At 38.6% G+C, this 18224-nt stretch overlaps 3 protein-coding genes and 1 long non-coding RNA gene across 4 annotated transcripts in view; 2 read left to right on the forward strand and 2 right to left on the reverse strand.

The window, feature by feature from the left end:
* The first annotated feature begins 2163 nt into the window (after positions 1–2163).
* Positions 2164–7789, forward strand: LOC111327090 (uncharacterized). Its single transcript, XM_088756373.1, has 3 exons — positions 2164–2487; positions 5494–5874; positions 6412–7789. The coding sequence occupies exons 1-3, from the start codon at positions 2412–2414 to the stop codon at positions 6717–6719; spliced, it is 765 nt and encodes a 254-aa protein (XP_088612499.1). The 5' UTR covers positions 2164–2411; the 3' UTR covers positions 6720–7789.
* A 1184-nt stretch (positions 7790–8973) lies between these two features.
* LOC111327083 (uncharacterized) lies at positions 8974–10992 on the reverse strand. Its single transcript, XM_022931184.2, has 3 exons — positions 10854–10992; positions 10160–10227; positions 8974–9407 (listed from the first exon to the last, which is right to left on the reverse strand). The coding sequence occupies exons 2-3, from the start codon at positions 10215–10217 to the stop codon at positions 9103–9105; spliced, it is 363 nt and encodes a 120-aa protein (XP_022786919.1). The 5' UTR covers positions 10218–10227; positions 10854–10992; the 3' UTR covers positions 8974–9102.
* Positions 10993–11134: 142 nt separating this feature from the next.
* LOC148732066 (uncharacterized) lies at positions 11135–14525 on the reverse strand. Its single transcript, XR_015999805.1, has 2 exons — positions 14366–14525; positions 11135–12822 (listed from the first exon to the last, which is right to left on the reverse strand). It is a non-coding gene; the product is annotated as an uncharacterized LOC148732066 (long non-coding RNA).
* A 1640-nt stretch (positions 14526–16165) lies between these two features.
* The window catches only part of LOC111327091 (uncharacterized), a 4584-nt gene continuing 2525 nt past the window's right edge, over positions 16166–18224 (forward strand). The window contains exons 1-2 of the mRNA XM_022931196.2: positions 16166–16324; positions 18158–18224. The exon at positions 18158–18224 is cut by the window's right edge and continues 410 nt beyond it. Of these exons, the coding sequence (XP_022786931.2) occupies positions 16243–16324; positions 18158–18224 (149 nt within the window). The 5' untranslated portion in view covers positions 16166–16242. The remainder of the gene's footprint in view (positions 16325–18157) is intronic.

Below are 18224 nucleotides of genomic sequence, written 5' to 3' on the forward strand. Positions count from 1 at the left end.
GTCATGATTTATTGTGTCATCAAGCTTGCGCCGCCCGCCTACTCCGCAGAATCAATTAAGTATTGGAGCGCGATGACTTCTTGATACAACTTTTTATTACGTTTATTGCTCGAACAGTTAAATGCGATGTGAACACTGTACTGCGACTGTTTGTAGGGGAGCCTGTGCAAAGTAAAATTAGGGACTTAAAGCAAACCACGACGGCTACGGCAACGAGAACGTGGAAAAACAATACATCTAATTGGCAGAACAATAGCCCAACACGTGCGTTTTCAACGTAGGTACTAAAAGTTGGAATCACCTGAAACCATCTGAAACCATCTAAAACCAGAAAGGAAACCACCTGAAACCACCTAAGAAGCCATCTAAACACGTGAATCCATCTGAAATCGACGAAACAACTCGAAATAATCTAAAACGTCATCGAACTTAACAAACTAAAACGGACATAGTTCAAACTTATAAATACAGTTAACTCTCTAGTGAGCGACCACCTCGGGTCAGGAGAAAGTGGTCGCTTATGGGAGATAGTCGCTTACTAAAGAGGGAGACAGGAAGCCCAAACAATGAGAATCCCAACAAAGGTAGTCCAAACCATTCACAATTTCATCTTGTGTAACAGCTATGAAAGGCTCGGCTGTTTTAATAAAAATTTGAACGTTTTAAATGATATAATGTCTTGCAGCACTGTATAAACATTATCGCAAATCGGTATCTTAATTTTCAGCATGACGCAAAGCTTCTGTATTGCTCTACTTTACGTTTTTTTTTTTTATCTGTTATCTCACTGTCACTGGCAATGAAATTAGTTTCAGTTTCGCGACGCATTCCGAGATCTCGTTTGATAACAAAGGGAAGAGAGATAAATCTTGTAATTACACACTGTGTGCGCGCTTTTCGAGCTGTGCGGTCTGCGGTCTGCGTTCTGCGTTTTCGAGGTCTGTGTTAACGAGACACCTGAGTTGCTTTGTACGATTGTACCAAAAATGATTTCATATAATAGAAATACTTTAACGTTAAAACAGAAATTCCGAGATCTCGTCTGATAACATCAATGACAAAAGAAAGATAGATAAATCTGGTAATTACACATTGTATACACAAAGGAAAACTGATTGCGAAAATGTCGACTGACTCAAAAGGCACACACATAACCTCTGCAAGACTGGTACGGCTCCACAGTGGAGGGTCGTAAATGCGATATTTTCAATAAGAATTCCACTCCAATGTTTACATAGCAGTTTCGCTTACACATTCCGTGATCTCGTTCGATAACAAAGGGAAGAGAGATAAATCTGGTAATTACACACTGTGTACACGTTTTTCGAGGCGTGGGTATTCGAGGTGTGAGGTGTGCGGTCTGCGGTCTGTGAGAGACGAATTTATAGCGTGACCTAGACTTTAACTGATTGTTTTTGCAAAAGTGAATTATATGTGGATTTTTTGCAAGGTATTTTACTGCAAATGACAGAATATAGCTGATGAATAGTGGCTTTAACTTCCACTGCCTCTGTAAATGGACTAGATAGTTGAGATTTTGAGAAAAAAAAAAGCCTAAAGCCCTGTTTGTGGTTCCTATTCTGTACTGTATTGGCATTATATACGACATCCGTAAGGCGGGCTCCCTGTGGATAAACTCGATTGTTAACACTTATTTTCCGATATTACCCGTAATTTTTTAGGAGCTTTCATGTAATTTTCAGGTAATTTCAGATGGTTTCCTTGGGGGTTTCAGATGGTTTGAGGTGGTTTCATTGGTGGTTTCAGATGGTTTCAGGTGGTTTCAGGTGATTCCAACTTTTAGTACTTACGGCGTTTTCAAACTTTGTCCATTTGTTAGCCGTCATTTGCTAAACAACAATGTGAAATCACTAAAATTTGCGTCGTCTGTGAAGCTAAACCGCGGCGGCAAGTTATTTTAATTTACATTTGGAACTCAACGCTACTTTTATGCGTTATGTTGAGTTTGAGGTCTAGCGCCCTATGAGACGGTAAACACATCCAGCCATTTTCGAAATTCTAACTAAAAGTAGAAACTCATTTTTTGATCGACGTTTTCCATGGCGTTGGCGTCCTGACTGCTTAAAGTCCCTATTGCCATGATGTCATTAAAACTTGCTCGCACCAGTTTCTCAGCGTTGGCAGAGCGAGAGCGGCCGCAAAGCTTTCTAAAAAAATTTCTTTTGAGGACCAGGGAAAACCATTGTAAGTGATTAGGGTATGTAAGCTTCTTCCGCTAAATGCTAAATCCCGCCACATGAATGCGGTGATTCTTTTCCGTTAGTTGCATATCTTCATATTATGGTAAGAGTGGCTAAAAATTTCACAGCTATCTCCTCCTAGAGTCTTAACTTGTCGGCGAAGTTGCCATCACGAAATTCACTCGTTCGTTACACAACACTGGCGTTATTATGGAAGTGGACGTTCGATTACTAGTTCTTACAATTCTTTCGGCGTTAATAAGAGCTCACGAAGGAGGCCCGCGAGGTATGTAGAGTTCTTCTTTCTTTCCCTTCAATCTCTGTACTTTGTAAATCGTTTGTAGTTCACTATGTATGTTTTGAAGATGTTTTCAGCAAATTTCCACGCGAGCATTAATTATTTTGGTAGCTGCGTCCAGTAATATTACTTCACCAGATTTCACGTGCTTGTTCAATATTTGTATTAGCCAAACCTAATTAATAACCTTGCTTTCTTCCATGCATCCAGTGAATGTTATCTTGCAATTTTGGTGGCAAATTAAAGAATTCCTTCGTATGAAAAACTAATATTCGATGCAGTCAAGACTGATCGAAAAGTTGAAACATTTTAACAAACAAAATCGCTTGTAACTATAAGCTTAATTATCATATTGCTTTGATTTATCATTTGATTATCTGACTCCAAGTTTTCTAGGGTTCTTTTGGTAACACTCAATGATCATTTTACCATTTCGTCTAGTTTTATGATTAGATTAGTGGGTAATTCCTGGTGAAATATGTGGTGGGGTCTTAAAGATGAGTGCGCAATCGTTGCTCTGAACCTTGCTGCTTTGTTATACATGTTTTTCTTAAAGTTCTGGAACCATATTGTCTATATTATAGTTTTGAAATCCTCGAGATTATATCTGTACAAGCTGATTTATCCTTAACGTTACAGTACTGCAGTATACACACTGTTTAGCAGTAAAAGGTTGTCACCTGTTATGGTCAACAACACAACTTTTTGGGAGGTTTTTTTTCACAACAGCTTTGCTGAATTTATTTTATTAGTGAAAGCACCATTGATTTTTTTAATTAGTATTTTCAATAACCATTCTGAAGTAAACAATTACACTCTCTAGTTGTCCTTAGAACCATTCAGATAACCACACAATGTCATCCTTTGTTTTATTCAGTTGTTCAAATTCTTGTATTTTTTTTCATTCAGTTATTCACCTTCATTCCCTTAGTGTTTACCTAAACTGTATGATGAAGTTTTCTTCTTAAGTTGATATTAGGAAGCAGAAGGTACATTGTAAAAGAGGAAAATTATTGAAAATACAATATGAGCACAGGAAATATGGGTAAACCACAAATAGCCTCCTACCCAGATGTTCTTTGGGCTTGTCACACAATCTTCCTCCCCCACGAACTCTGCTGAAAGGAATGAGCACATTCCTTTCCCTTTGTTCAAACAGATCAGATGGAGAGTACGTGGAGATCACCAAAGAGCCAATTGGTGCTTGGTTATTGTTCAATAGAAAGCCAATCATAAGCTGTGATAGAACAACCCCCAAGAGGGGTTTAATTTTCTCGCATTTCTTATTACTCATGGAAAACAGATCTCAAAACCTTGCCTCAGAAACTCCGAAAAAAATTGTCAGAAAGAACTGTCTTTTGTGCAGTTTTCTGTTAATCCCACAGGAGAGAATAAGAGTGTTTGGTAAGAGTTCAGTGGATTATGCACACTTAACTAAATGCACTGTGCAAACAGATTTGAGTGTGTTTTCGTCCAACAGCCCGTTCGTCTGCAGTAAGTGCTACAAGTGGTTACTTCGTTTTGAAAAGGTAAAACAAATCTGCAATCCCTTCAGGATGAGGTAAAGGAAGACTTAAAGAAAGTAGCAAATAGAACGAAACGCTTACATCGAAATTCTGCTGAAAAGGACAGGGACATTGAGAACATTGACACGCCATGCCGATCGAACCTACAACAGCTTCACAAGTGCAGCAATGATCTGCAGCGAAATCACTGAAATTTGAACAATCCCCTACCACTTTTACTTCTTCTAACACCGAAAATGATCGAACAACAAGCGAAAGTTATGATATACTCAGTGGAATCACTTGGCTAAATGTCCAGGAAACACTGTCAACAAGAGAAAATTCATCAAGGTTCAAAGTTCACTGCTCTGATTGGGAAGAGCGCCGTGATTGGTCTAATTAAACAACCCATTCATTTCAGCAGACGTTCATGGGGGAGGAAGATTGCATGATGAGCCCAAAGGACGTCTGTGTAGGAGGCTACAAATCCTCTTGACTGCTACCTCTATTTAGGTTTATCTCTGATTTGCCCAAATGAATGACTGAATCTCCAGAAGAAATTGTATTTAAAAAATAGAGTCCTAGTTGCTGTGCATCTGTTCAATAACAGATCACAGTAGAATGTGTCACTGATGTTCCTCCTGCATTGTGATATCTTTTGTTATCTATTAATGTACAGACCCATGGTAACTTGGAATCTATTGAACACTTTCATAAATGGCTGCTGGACTAATATTCTTTTGTTTAAGATTAAATTAGCCTTTCTGGCCTTGTTCTCCAGTTCAAAATTCAAAAGAATACATTATCTCGAGTGAGGCTAGTGAGGCTAATTTGAATTGAAACAAAAGAATATCAATCCGGCAGCCATTTATGAAAGTGGTGTATTTGTTTTATATAATAAAGGAGCAAAAAAATTGTTAACCCATTAACTCCCAGATGTGATTCACATTTAACTTCTCCCATTTAATACCCATACCCCATACTTTACCCAGCAAACAGGTGATGAGAATGTTCAAACCTTTCAAGTAGTAGGGGTGGATCTAGGGGGAGGGTGCAGGGGGTGTGCAACCCCCCCCCCCCCCCCCCCAGATGACCTACGGCTTTCTAATACAAGTGGTATTCTGCTATTACAATTTGTTTCCGTCCGGTCACCAGTCAGTTACACCATTCTTTAGTGGTGCACCCCGTCCTCAAAAAAATCCTGGATCTGCCCCTGAGTAGAAGATGTTACCTTGATCTTATACCAAATTCTTAGAGCTAATTTACAAGAGCATGTGTAGCAGCAGAAGGGAGATCTAACAATCAGATCTTGGGAGTTACAGAGTTAATGGTGATGTCTTTTTTATGTCTGCCCTCCAATAGATCACAAGAAAGGACCATCAAAATGTGTACATAATTTGTCTTATTAATAAAATTCAATGTATAATTATGCAGCTTCCTCTAATCATTCCTCAAGGGTTAAAATAGATAATTTTTCCACTAATTCCAGTCGACTCAGCCAACAAAATACGCCTTCACTGCACTTGGTGCCTGAGAAACATTTCAACAGCAACATGCAGAGTTCTAAGCAATGGGACCATATCCTGCTTCAGATGTAAAGAGCCTTTACCTGAGGGTTCACCCTGTAACAAGTGCAGAGACACTCAACTGTTTAATGATAACAAGACTGGATTTCAAGCATGTGACACTTGCATGTGTAATGGTAGTTTTGAAAGCAACCAAGTTACAAATTGTAACTACAATGTTGGCCAGTGTGTAACTTGTTCATTGCATGGCTGTACAAAATGTCTGGACACTGGGAATGATTCAGAGTCATCTAGTGACAATTGTGTGACAGGAAATGATAAAGTGGAAGAAAGGAAGAAGTCAGGTATGTGTTCCTCGCAAATCATATAGAATATTCCATGAGTGCATGTACATTGTTTTAATCACTTGGTAACATCAGTATGCATATTCTCTATGCTGTTTGCCATACATTTTCAAAGTGTTTACTTAGAGAATTTGTGTAATAATCAAGAGCTTCCTTATTTGGTGATTGTTCCTTCATTCTCATGACTTAGATGACTGTGCGATTCAGGGGGTGATGGTGTAAGGAGAGATTAAATACCCCTAGGGGCTAAAGGGTAAATCCATATCAGAAAATTGAGCTGTGATTGTTCATTTGATGCGTAAGAAAATTAAACTTGTGTGTTCATTATAATTATGTTTACCTGTTGAATACTGCATTGATCATAATTATGCAAACTGTGACCAGTGTTTGATCATTTGACTTTTGTTTTTTGAACTTGTGTTCATGAATAGCACAATAATTTAATTTATTTCAAATTTCTTTAGTGATCGAGCCATTGACCCTTTGCTGAAAATACTTGTCATGTAATTCAGATATTAATGCCATGTTCTGTTTCAGTGTTTTCAACAAAGGAGAAAGTCATTGTAGCTGTTTGTAGCACTTTTGGTGCATTCTGCCTGTTTATGATTGTGTTCTTGATCTTTCGGCACTTCAAAAGCAGACGTTTTAGTGTTAAAAAACCTTTCTGGACAGTTGAACTCACAAATCGTAACTATGATGACCTGGATTTTTCACTTCTGGATCCCATAACTGACATTCCCTTGGTATATCGTGCAGACATTGGTGAATTTGATAATGATGCCTTGCTCGGTGCAGAGAGACCACAGCTTAGTGTGGAAGTCGATGAGGCTACTGATGTTTCTTAGCAAGAAATGTTTGGTATACCACGATAGACATGAAACTTGTGGACAAAGTAGAGCATTTATATCAAAGAGGGCATGCATGTCGTCCCTGAAAACATGGTTTTTGGTATTTTCTTTGTAACAATACATGCTTGTCAGCAGAGAGCATTACAGTAGGTTACTAAGTAAATATAAATGTAGACACATGTTCAGTGCCTTGTGTGCTGCTTACACATTAACTAGAGGAATATTTAAGATTCCATTGGAGTATCAAGGGTTTGGTCAAGAGAAAGGTTACTTATAATTACTTTACATGTTATAACCGTAAGTAATGCTAGTGATTAAACAAATCCACTGTAGAATAATTACTGAAAAACAAGTGTGAGTCAGTTGGCCATGCATTGCACTGCAGCTGTACACAGAGATGCAGGAATATTTGTTGTGTATTGGGCATGCATGTTGACTGTGAAAACATAGCTTCAATATTTTCTTTTTGACAATTTATTGGAAACAGAGAACAGTCAAGTTATGTTGAGATCACAAACATTATATGTTTAACAGGGTTTTAAAGTGAAAAACAACTAGAATTGTCTATCGTCGGTAAAGAATTGATTGTAACAAGGGGAATCAGTGTGAGGTCGTGAAGGGATATCTTGAGTGTGCATTAAAATTGCCTGGAATAGAAATGTGTCAAGAACTTTTCCGTTCATACTGACATCACGAGTTGCTGTATGATAATTTTATTGTCATTGCATTTACAGTATAGTTAGGATTCAAGTTTATAAGATTAATGTTATTTTTTATTTGTTATTGGCAACCTTTAAGTTTACTTTTATTGGTAAGCCTGTAGAAAAGTGTTAAGGTTTTTAAAAAGATCACTCGTTATAAGCCCCTAAATCTGCTTCTTAAATCTAAGGAACTTTTTTTTATTTCAGTACTTTGTTTTTGAATTATCAGAATTTTATTTAAACAAACAACTGCATGGTTCATTCATTTATTCTGTGCTGATAATGCCTTACTTTATTTATTCCTTGTAAACTTAAGTTAAAGCTGATCACAGTTGGAGTGACTAATAAGAACAACGTTAGAGCATACCTAGTCTACTTGTTTTCTTTTCTTTTTGTACCTTTTTTGTAAAGGCTAGTGTTTTTAAGGGAAAAATATTAAGGGTTGCATAAGGAAAGAAGCAGGGATTTCTTAGGATGTTTGTTCTATATTGAACCCTAGTATCTTAGCATTTTAGGGAGGGGCATGTTAGTTTCTTAATAGTAATGAATATTAGTATTACATTTTATAGTGCACCTTGTACCCTCCAAAACCCTTCCCTTGTATGAATTGTACTTTAGGAATTTAGCATCAATGAGAGCTTTCACTTATAGTGCATATACATGTATGCTCATATAAAGAGCTCACTTAATAGGGGAAGGGCACTGGGAAAGTTGGCAGGGGAGCTGTTGTCCCTTTTATGGTACAATGTTATCATTTAATTTTTGTTGAGCGCAGACCCCTGTGTATTACTTGTTTAGAAAGTGATCTCCTTTCATTCGTCTGCCACCCATTCACAAACGCTTGCTTTCCTTAGAGCATTATACTGCTATCATCATTGACCAAAGTTAATGATGGATGACGTGTGAGAGGAACTGTAGAGCTGTTCTCGCCGCCACTTTTTTACCCTTTCATTACGTCATTATTTTATAATGCACTTTTGAAAAAGAAGAACGAGATTATGATTTCCTCCTCTCTCTATTTGTAAAGTGTCAGTTTCCACAATACCCTCAAATACCGATTTGTAATGTCATATAAATGAAAATAGAAGTGATCACAACAGCCAATTAGAACAAATGGAGAATGGAGATATTACATGGAGCCAATGAGAACTTAAGATAAACTGCATATGCGGGAAAACGCGGGCGGGAAAGTCGCGCTGGTTTTAGTTTTAAATCTGATTAGCCAAGAAACTGCCTGCGTAGGAACAAGTGAGTGAGTAGTTTTGAATCAGATTGGTTAAAAAACTGCCTGCGCGGGAAAACGCGAGTGCGAAAGTTGCAGTGGTTTCAATTTTGAATCTGATTGGCTAAGAAACTGACTGCGCGGGAAAACGAGAGTGAGAAAGTCGCCTTGGTTTTAGTTTTGAATCTGATTGGCTAAGAAAAGAGTGCAAGTTTTTTTAAACAACTCAGAGCGAAGTACTGTTAAGCGAAACAAAGCAATACTGCATTTCTTTTAACAGTCAAAGTTGCTCTGTGGAGAAGGGTAGAACTAATTATTAGACAACCAATTCTATGGATAATAACAAACTCAGGGTTTGATATCCCTTTTTTTTATTTTCTACACATGAGGAATCCTAATATATCCCCACTGAGAAAATCGTTTACTTTCATGCGAATCGCAGACATCTTTTTACATGCTAATTGCACAAATCTCCCTGGCAGCATTTCAAATCACATTCGACTGCTGTCACTCCGGGCATCGCCTGGAGGTCAGTGTTTTCAGCGTTTTTACACCGATCAATTGCTTCAGGTGTGCAATTGTCAGATATTGCACAACCTTTTGAAAAAGTTGCAATTGTGATGCCCATGACCTCAGAACTCGTCATGTGGCGGTGACAGTAAGTATCCTCTGATTCGCACGTCAATCGTTGAGTGTTCTGTGATTTTTCACAGTCATCCCAGGAGACGGAGCTTATGCACACATTACATCGGAGAGCGCGGACTGAAACAAGGAAAGTGAGAATCAACTTCAATAGAAAAATTCGGGGGGGGAGTGGTTAGACAATGTTCGAAACATGATTGATCGGTTGGTGGTTGGGAAATACGACTTAACTTTGCGTGTGTGTGTGTGTATGTGTGTGTATTTTTGTTTCTTTCTTTAGTTTGGAGTTTGCCCGTTTATTATTTGAATCGGTACGTGTCCGTAGACTGATGTATTAACACGGGAAAGGATCAATTATCTTTGATGACGTTTCGTTCCGATAATCGCATAAATATGCTTTGACTGGGGGTTACATCGTTGTATTCGAAAAAACGCAGCTGTTCATGATGAGATGATATCAGGGACTTTAAGCAGTCAGGACGGCAACGCCACAGAAGACGTCGATTAAAAAATGAGTTGCTACGTTTAGTTAGAATTTCGAAAATGGCTGCATGTGTTTACCGTCTTATAGGGCGCCAGACCTCAAACTCAACATAACGCATAAAAGTAGCGTTGAGTTCCAAATATAAATTAAATAATTTGCCGCCGCGGTTTCGGTTCGTAGACGAAGCAAATTTTGGTAATTTCACGTAGTTGTTTTGCAAAGGACGGCTAAGAAATGTACAAAGTTTTAAAACGCACGTGCTGGGGTATTGTTCTGCCAATTAGATCTCTTGTTTTTCCACGTTCTCGTTGCCGTAGCCGTCGTGGTTTGCTTAAAGTCCCTAATATGATTGCTCATACGCTGCCGGGGAGCATTACGAAGAACCAACCTGTGTTGAATACGCAAGAAGTCACTGCAGCAATGACCATCATGTGAGCAAACTTCATCCTGTGACTTCTAAAATCAGAACGTATCAGGTGTCGCTATAACTAAGTGTTTGTTGATACAAATGCTGCTTAAGAGGGTTTCATTAAGGGCCGTTTGCAGATAGTCTACCGATACCTCTGAGACCTTAGCTCTCACCGCCGTCAAGATGGCAAATGGCTCGATTGTAGCGCTGGGAGGTGTGAAAACAAAAAAACAACCAAAAAAAAAAAATACAAGCGACCTAAATCTCCTTTGTTTTTCAATCTAAAGCTGCTCTAAGGCCGTTTATCTTTTCCCACACATTTTGCAACCTTTAACCAGATGAAAGCCTGCAACAGCCTTTCAACTTGCAGGCGACAGTGGCCTTCACAGACTTGTATGCGGTTGACCGCGCGGTATCTTCCTAAGATGGCCTAAGCATCGTTACGCCAGACGGTGACCGAAACTCTATCACAATATTGGCAGATCGGCGACATCCATAAGAACCTGGTAGCTCTTACTGCCAGGATGAGCATAGCGAGCAGTTTATCAGCCTAAGATGGCATATCTAATGAAGTTCTACCCCGGGGAAATTGACAGATCTCACCTCACGAAAATGTGAAATTCAAGATAAACTCTTTTAAAGAGAGAACAAACTTTACATCAGCTCAACATACCTTGTTAATGGGATATTTATAAGAAGTGCGTCACAAAAGTTGAGGTGAGATTAACGAATCCGATATGTGTCGGGTATTTCAACAAAACAAGTCCCTCACTTTGCTGCGAGAAGGATGAATTCTAGCAAGAAACATTTTGTTTCTATGGGAACGACTGTCTGCGCATGTCGTGATAGTAGAGTGGCCATGAACCTCTGAGTTAGCTTTTATATTTTGTTTTCTCAAAATGGGTCATATGATAATATCCTGGTGACATTTTCCTTTCAAGTTTCGTCCTATTTACCAATGTAAAAGTTTTATCATAAATCATATCTATTCGCCTTCCTTTCTATGCATTGATCTTATTTAATTCCTCTCTTTTGTAATGATCTTGTCCTCTCTCGCGCAAAACATTTCTCAATTGGCTAGAGCGCCGGATTACGTTGTGCGGGAGGTCGAGGGTTCGAGCCCCGGCCGGACCAATACTGATGATCTTAAAATAACTGAGGAGAATTTGCTACCTTTCTATAACAAGAAATGGATAGATATTGTAGTCTTCTCGGATAAGGACGAATAAACCGTAGGCCCCGTCTCCTACAGGGTTAGGGGTAGGAGACGTTAATTTCCCACACACGAGATTACTGTGTGGTGGATACCCTCCCCTGGGGTGGGATGGGTGAGTGTTGGCCCTGAAAAGCCCCGTGGGGAGTGGTCAATTTACCTATGTAACCTGTGTAACCCATGACTGAATCGTTATGTATTAAATTTATTGCAGATAAGTATACATATATGTTTTCCCATATTTATTATTTTATAAAGGCTGATAGTTTCGAAAGAAACTGTTTGGGGCTGCGTCGGTGGGAGTAACGAAATAATATGGATATATCAACAAAGTTGAAATGGTAAATTAGCCACCGTAATGATTACAAAAGCTGAAAAGCACACACAACCCCTATATAACCCACTATAAAAACACACACAACCCACAATTCCTCTATTCGCTCCGACGAAGGGCTAACGCTCGAAACGTCAGCTTTTGTAATCATTACGGTGGCTAATTTACCATTTCAACTTTGTTGATATATCCATTTTATTATTTTATGTTGCATATGTATCTTTACTATCATAGTGTATGATACACCGCCTTGAATAGCTATCCTATTTTCGGTGTTTAACTACCTCTCTTTCATTAGTTAATTGCGTTTGTGTGTACGTATGTAAGCATGAATTTCAAAAGACAAAGGCGGGAATTCTCTTGAGACATCAGTTTGGAAAACAAAACATACAAGCAAGAGAAAGGCGCGAAATGTTTTGGAATTTGTATTGGCTAAACCGGGTTTATAAGGATTTATTTTGGCGAAAGAGATTGATTTATATTATCAGAATTTCATCCAGTAAGATATGCCAAAGAGTATTGGTCTTTGCATGACGTGTGCAAACGAAAGAGATCATCCGCTGGTGGGACAAATCATCTTTAAATTAGAAGATTAATCTATAAAGTTAGAATCTGTTGCCATAAATGGGAATGAAGTACTAAGGGTCAGGAAAAATAGAAAAACATCGGCTCTCTAACGTGTTTTTGAGTTGATTGTGAATAGGTGCAACGTAGTGTAAAGTAAAGTTACTACAAAGTAATATCCCTTAGTTCGTGAAGTAGGCTAGAGTCTTTCCACAATTCTGCGGAGTCCGGGAAAGGAGTGCAGACTCTTTTTTCAATCAGCGACTGTTGTCAAATCAATCGTGAGGCTGTCGGCCCTCAGTCTGTTATCTTTTCCTCCGTAAAAATGTTTCCGACAGTTTCCGATGGGAATTCATCGTAAGAAGAGTCGCACGGTGACTGAATGCCAAACAAACTCTCGTCAGGCAATTGGACAGAATCGCTGGCAGGCCTCTACACACTCGTTTATCTCATTTGTCATGCAATCAGGGAAGCAATTTGCTTCACAGCTTATCGTGTCACCTTCTTCCGTTTGAGCTTGATTGGTAGGAACTGATAGGGAATAAAATGCATTTAAATTGACTCTCGCACAGATAAAGTCAAAGCTATCACAATATAAAATAGCCACTAAAAAAAAAAAACAGACAAAACAAGATCACGATTGGATTTATGAACCTTTTTTCGATTAAGTGTCCTAAGACTTAAAATAAAGTAACCAATCACAGCGAAGGAAAATACCAAGGAGCCAATGAGAACTCAAGATAAAAACAAGCTGCCGAAAGCGCGGGAAAACACATGTGACCAGGTTGCGATTGGTTTCCGTCTGCGTCTGATTGGCTGGGAGGGGAGGTGGTGCAAGTGTTCTGGACCAATCATAGAGCGAAGGGAAGTAAAATCGACGCTATCCCGGATTGCTTTCGACACTTGATTGAAAAGAGCTCTAATTTTTGCATCTGATCGATAGGAGGACAGCTGCTAAAGGCCGCTGAACAAAAGCCTGCCGACTCCAGGCTGTTTGTCTGTTTGACTGAAAACAGCAAAACGTTATTATGAGTTATTACAGGATTTTTGCAACCACTCGACAGTCTGTAGGAACCGTCAGACTGACTATACTACTAAGCCAATAGGATTCCAGAAATTTTTTGCACCGTTAGAAATTTAAGTTCAAAACTCTTTAAATCTCATAATCAATGGTATCATCTTTAACCTCTTTAAAAGTGTTTGGAACTTTCTAGGACTCATTGAAATTGCGTTTTAATTTCAATACTCTGCAAAGGTGCCACTTTTAAACTCATTAAAGGTGCTACTTTTTAAGACTATAGTGATGAACATGAATTATTAACTAGCATATAATCTAGAGGTAAAAAATTGAGCTCGTTTCACGCCGCTTTCGAGAGTCGGTCCTCTACTAGCGACGATTTATTTCCCAAACAACTTGTAAAGCCTGTTTGTAAATGCAAGACCTTCGCAAAGCCTACAAAACTGCTAAAAAACTGAAAGCAAAAGCTTCTTTGAGGGAGATTATAAATATATGTAAATTGAATTTTTTCACGGTAACTATATTGTCATAACATCAATCTGTAGACCGTAATTAAATGCAAACGTTTGCCTTTTTCGCTCCGAATACAAACCTTTTAAAAGAGGCATACCATTCATTTTATTGCAAACAAGTAATCTTAAGATATCAGAAGAGTTGCTTTTATTCAAGCATTGTAATTTTCTCTCTTCCCCTCTCCTTTTCAGAATTTCTTGCGTAACCCATGAGATGTCGTTTTCTTTAAAAATTTCCGATGACCTTGAATTAACAAGGGAACTTCTGAGTCATGAGCTTCCTTCTTGGATACGAGAAAACTCGTTTAAAAATACAGTTGTAGTCTGATAACAGTCGTTCTCAAGTACGCCGTGGTCCTCGCCAAACTAGTTTAAAGGTTTCGCCGTCACCTTGAGGCTAATTCCGGCGTTTCCCTTTTAAACCCCGAATTTTTTTCAGTCCCAAACTCAACGATCAAGTTTTAAATCATTTGATAAACGTCAGTTTGGACTAAGCTATAAACTCATATAAATATGAAGTAAGATTATATTAGAGAAGCTTTACCCTGCAAAGGTTCCTGTTGAGTAGTAACTGTTAGACGTGACCAAACGAACAGAGAGATCAGAAAGACCCTGTTATATCTATTTGCCATGTCACAAAATTCGGAAGCTCCTAAGGGGAACGCAGCCTCACCCCTGACTATATGTTTGGCTAATGAAAATGAGTATATGTCGCATGTGAAACGTGTGGAGAGCAAATTCTAGTAAAGTAACTGACGTTTCCCAGTAACAGGTGCTAATTACTTGTTTAAACTATTTGTCAAAAAATATATTTGAATTTATGATAGGCCGTTTAACAGTGGCGTGCTTGGTTGCCAAGCCTTTGAACGGGAGTGAGGCTGAGGGTGGCCTTGTCATTATACAATCGTTGCCACTTTTCAAATGTAAATTACTTTCTTATCATTCTAACTAGATAACGATCGCTATCACAGCAAGTTCACCTTCAGTCTCACTTCAAATCAAAGGCTTGGCAACTAAGTACACAACTATAAAATGGCCTATTGGTTATAGCTTGTCTTTTATAAAATGATTGAGATCCTACGAGCACTTTGATTGGTCAAAAACTTATCGTTTATTGAACCGATAAAGTTTACTTCATTAAAGCATTAGACTGCTCTTTTCCAGGCTATTGGTTTACCGACGTACTGACTTAGTTTTGAGCAGCTTATATCAAAGATTTCCTTACTTGATCCGGGAAAATTGTGTTTTCCAAGAGGTAATTATAAATTTCCTCCCGTTTGCAGCTGAAGTTCAGTACGTAGTGATGAATAGATTGACTCCACAACTGACATCATCAGTTACTAACGAATAGAATTATCTAATCTGTTTTCACGTTCTTGAAAATTCAATGTATTTTTGTCTGTTGTCGGTTGATGTTGTTGTTGTTGTTGTTTTTTTACAAACACGAAGTGAAACGAGGCAGTAAGAAACAAAGGTGCAGAGAACTCGAACGGAAAAACTTGAAAAGCTGAGGTGGCATAGAGAAGAATTCGGAGATAGTCGTTTTATTCAGGAAGTTTGAAAGGGGAGAGGATGGCGGAAGGGAGGGGGAGGAAACTGCACTTGCACGATCCTTGAAATCTTCCAAAACCCTATTTAGCTTGTCACTATGTTGAGTTTGTTTGGCGGTACTTGATCAAAACCCCCCTTTGGAGTAACCCATCTAATAGAAATCGATGCTTTTAAGAGTACACAACTTATTTTCAATTCTTTCATCCCTTTCCTCGAATTTTCTTACATGCGTTTTGATCTATTTTTAAAACAATTTGCATACAGCTTAAATTACCACTGGTCTATGAACTGAGCTCAAAGCTTCCCTTCGCTACGCTAAAAATCACATAAAAGTAAATATCTTATGTACAAAGGCGTACATACTTTATGTTTAAATTATCATCTTCGTTGTAAATTCCTCAGTTAGACACCCTTCCGAAAGTGACTGCAACACGCGAATTTATTTGCGCTCTCTGAGAAACGCGCGCAAAATTTGGAACAGTTATTAGTGCTAATCAGACGGCTTGTTGTAATCGAAAAATCTCGCGCCAAAACAAAACTCCCTCAGTTCTATCTTTTCCGCATTTAATATTGCCGGGAAAATGAGGTGAATTGAAAGCTTTTCTTTCCAGCTTCTTCCAGCGATTTAAATCAAACGATAGAACGAAACAAGTCGAGAAAAGAAACTCGGAGAAACTTAATAAAGAAACAGCTCAGTTTTATTCGGTTGAGTGCACTCCTCATTTTTAGCGCGGTCACGTCACAGCGGAGTAACTGTGCAAATTTGCATTGCCGTTTGGCTCTTGAAGCTTGGTGAAGTATGACGATTTTCATACGCAGGTATAACCAGCTTAGGGGCGCGATATAAAGCAATCCTATGACTTTCAAACCATGAAGTATTTTCAGCTGATTGCCGTTGGAATATTGACCCTGAGTCTGGACATTTTCGAGATTCTTGTTTTGCAGACAACAGGTAAAGTGTCAAACGTTTTGAAACCGACTCAATTTTCCTAAGATCATTATACAAATTAATCAAAAGCTTACCGTGTTTACCATTACCCGCGCATACAAAACTTGCTAAGAATTTTTCTTTTTGCTTTCGTTGTATTTCTCGACTGTAAAACGTGTCAAGGATCTCATTTTAAGTGCATCAGTCTAGTTGACTCCGGAAAGAGAATAGTTGTTTATCTTATATCTTAACCTGGCTCTAAGTAACGGCAACGCATTCTTTTCTTTGGCGGGAAAGTGGAACTGAACTGTGAACAGAACACATTGTGAAGTTGTACGGTGTAAGATAGAACCCTTCAACTCGAAGTGACTAAGAAAGAGAAATATTTTCAAATACAGAGTTTGAGTTGTTGATGGAAATTTTAGATCATAGGCACTGAGATACTTAACGTTAAAAATATTTTTCTCATCCGAACATGGTGAACAACGTTTAATTTACAGTCAGGCTTGTCAAAACGTTTTCTATAACTTTTCAGTGTAGCTATGGACATTCTTTCTAGCTTTCAGTCAATGACAGGGAGTCATAAGGGTTTAACAGGAAAATCTTTCTAGTTTTAAACTTTAGCGGGCGCATTTGATCTTAGCATCCATAGCGACTGTTTTGTTTTCTTTAATTCATGATAAGGGCGTCCCGCCTAATTTCATACTAACGAGGTCACCTGACCTGAATGAAAGCTCTAATTTCAATTTTAAGTTGACATGATAAAAATGAAAGCATGGGAAATCATGCATAAATCGTTTACTCACAAGAGTTCGCTTTCTTTTTGAACATAGAAGGAATTTTGAGAACTTTAAACAATAATGAAGTCTCAAGTTAATCCATATTATCATAGTGTTGAAAACGTTGATTCTGTTTGTTAATGTACATTCAAGCTTTTTTTTGTGCCGTTCTATTATATGTGATATGTGATATGTAGACTTTATTTCAAGAGGGTAGCACGTGACAGTAGTTAAACTGATGATACTGTGGCCCTCTACATATGTACCCTCCCATCCCGCCCCAGGGCAGGACATCCACCACACAGTAATCTGTGATGTGGTCTGGCCTGTTTACTGGGAACTGGGTGGAGGGGGAATCTGTTAGATTCGCCTTTATTTGATTTTAAACTGCTTAGCAGTCTGGTAAAGTCCCCCCGCACAGTATTGTAAAGCGCCTTGAGCTCAGGATATGAGCGCTATATAAATAAAAGTTATTATTATTATTATTATTATTATTATTATTATTATCTCGTGCGTGGGAAATTAACGTCCCCTACCCCTAACCCTGCAGGAGACGGGACCTCCATTTATTCGTCATATCCGAGAAGACTAGAATATGTAACCATTTCTTGACGTTATAGAAAGGCAGCATGTTCTTCTCAATTATTTTAAGACCTTGAGTGTTGGTCCGGCCGGGGCTTGAACCCTCGACCTCCCGCACAACAGTCCAGCGCTCTATCCATTAAGCTAACTGGGAGGCGGACGGGAACATTAGCGGCATAGGTACATCAAGTAAATGAGGCCTGGTGACTTACAGCATGCGTTTATGACAACGGCAAACGTCGAGAATGAACTCTGACCTGCTCACTTTTAATTCCTACAATCCTTTGATAAATCTGTAGGAGACGGGAAAAATATCTCTTGTTCACGGTTGAGGTTTCTGTTGCCTTGCCGTTTTCCTTGTAAGTTGTCCCATGATCTCAGAATAAATGATTTATTTAGTCTGTTTCAGACTGGATATTAAAACATCAATTATATGAATTTTATCCATTTTTATATTTTTTCGACGTTCTATTTTTTTTTCTACATTCTACGCTAGATGCCGGTGCCAGCGATGTAAACGAATGCACCGATTATATAGAACTTTCTGACCCTTACCGTACTTC

The sequence above is a fragment of the Stylophora pistillata genome, chromosome 4 (genome assembly GCF_964205215.1).
Source record: "Stylophora pistillata chromosome 4, jaStyPist1.2, whole genome shotgun sequence".
Taxonomy (NCBI): Eukaryota; Metazoa; Cnidaria; class Anthozoa; order Scleractinia; family Pocilloporidae; genus Stylophora; species Stylophora pistillata.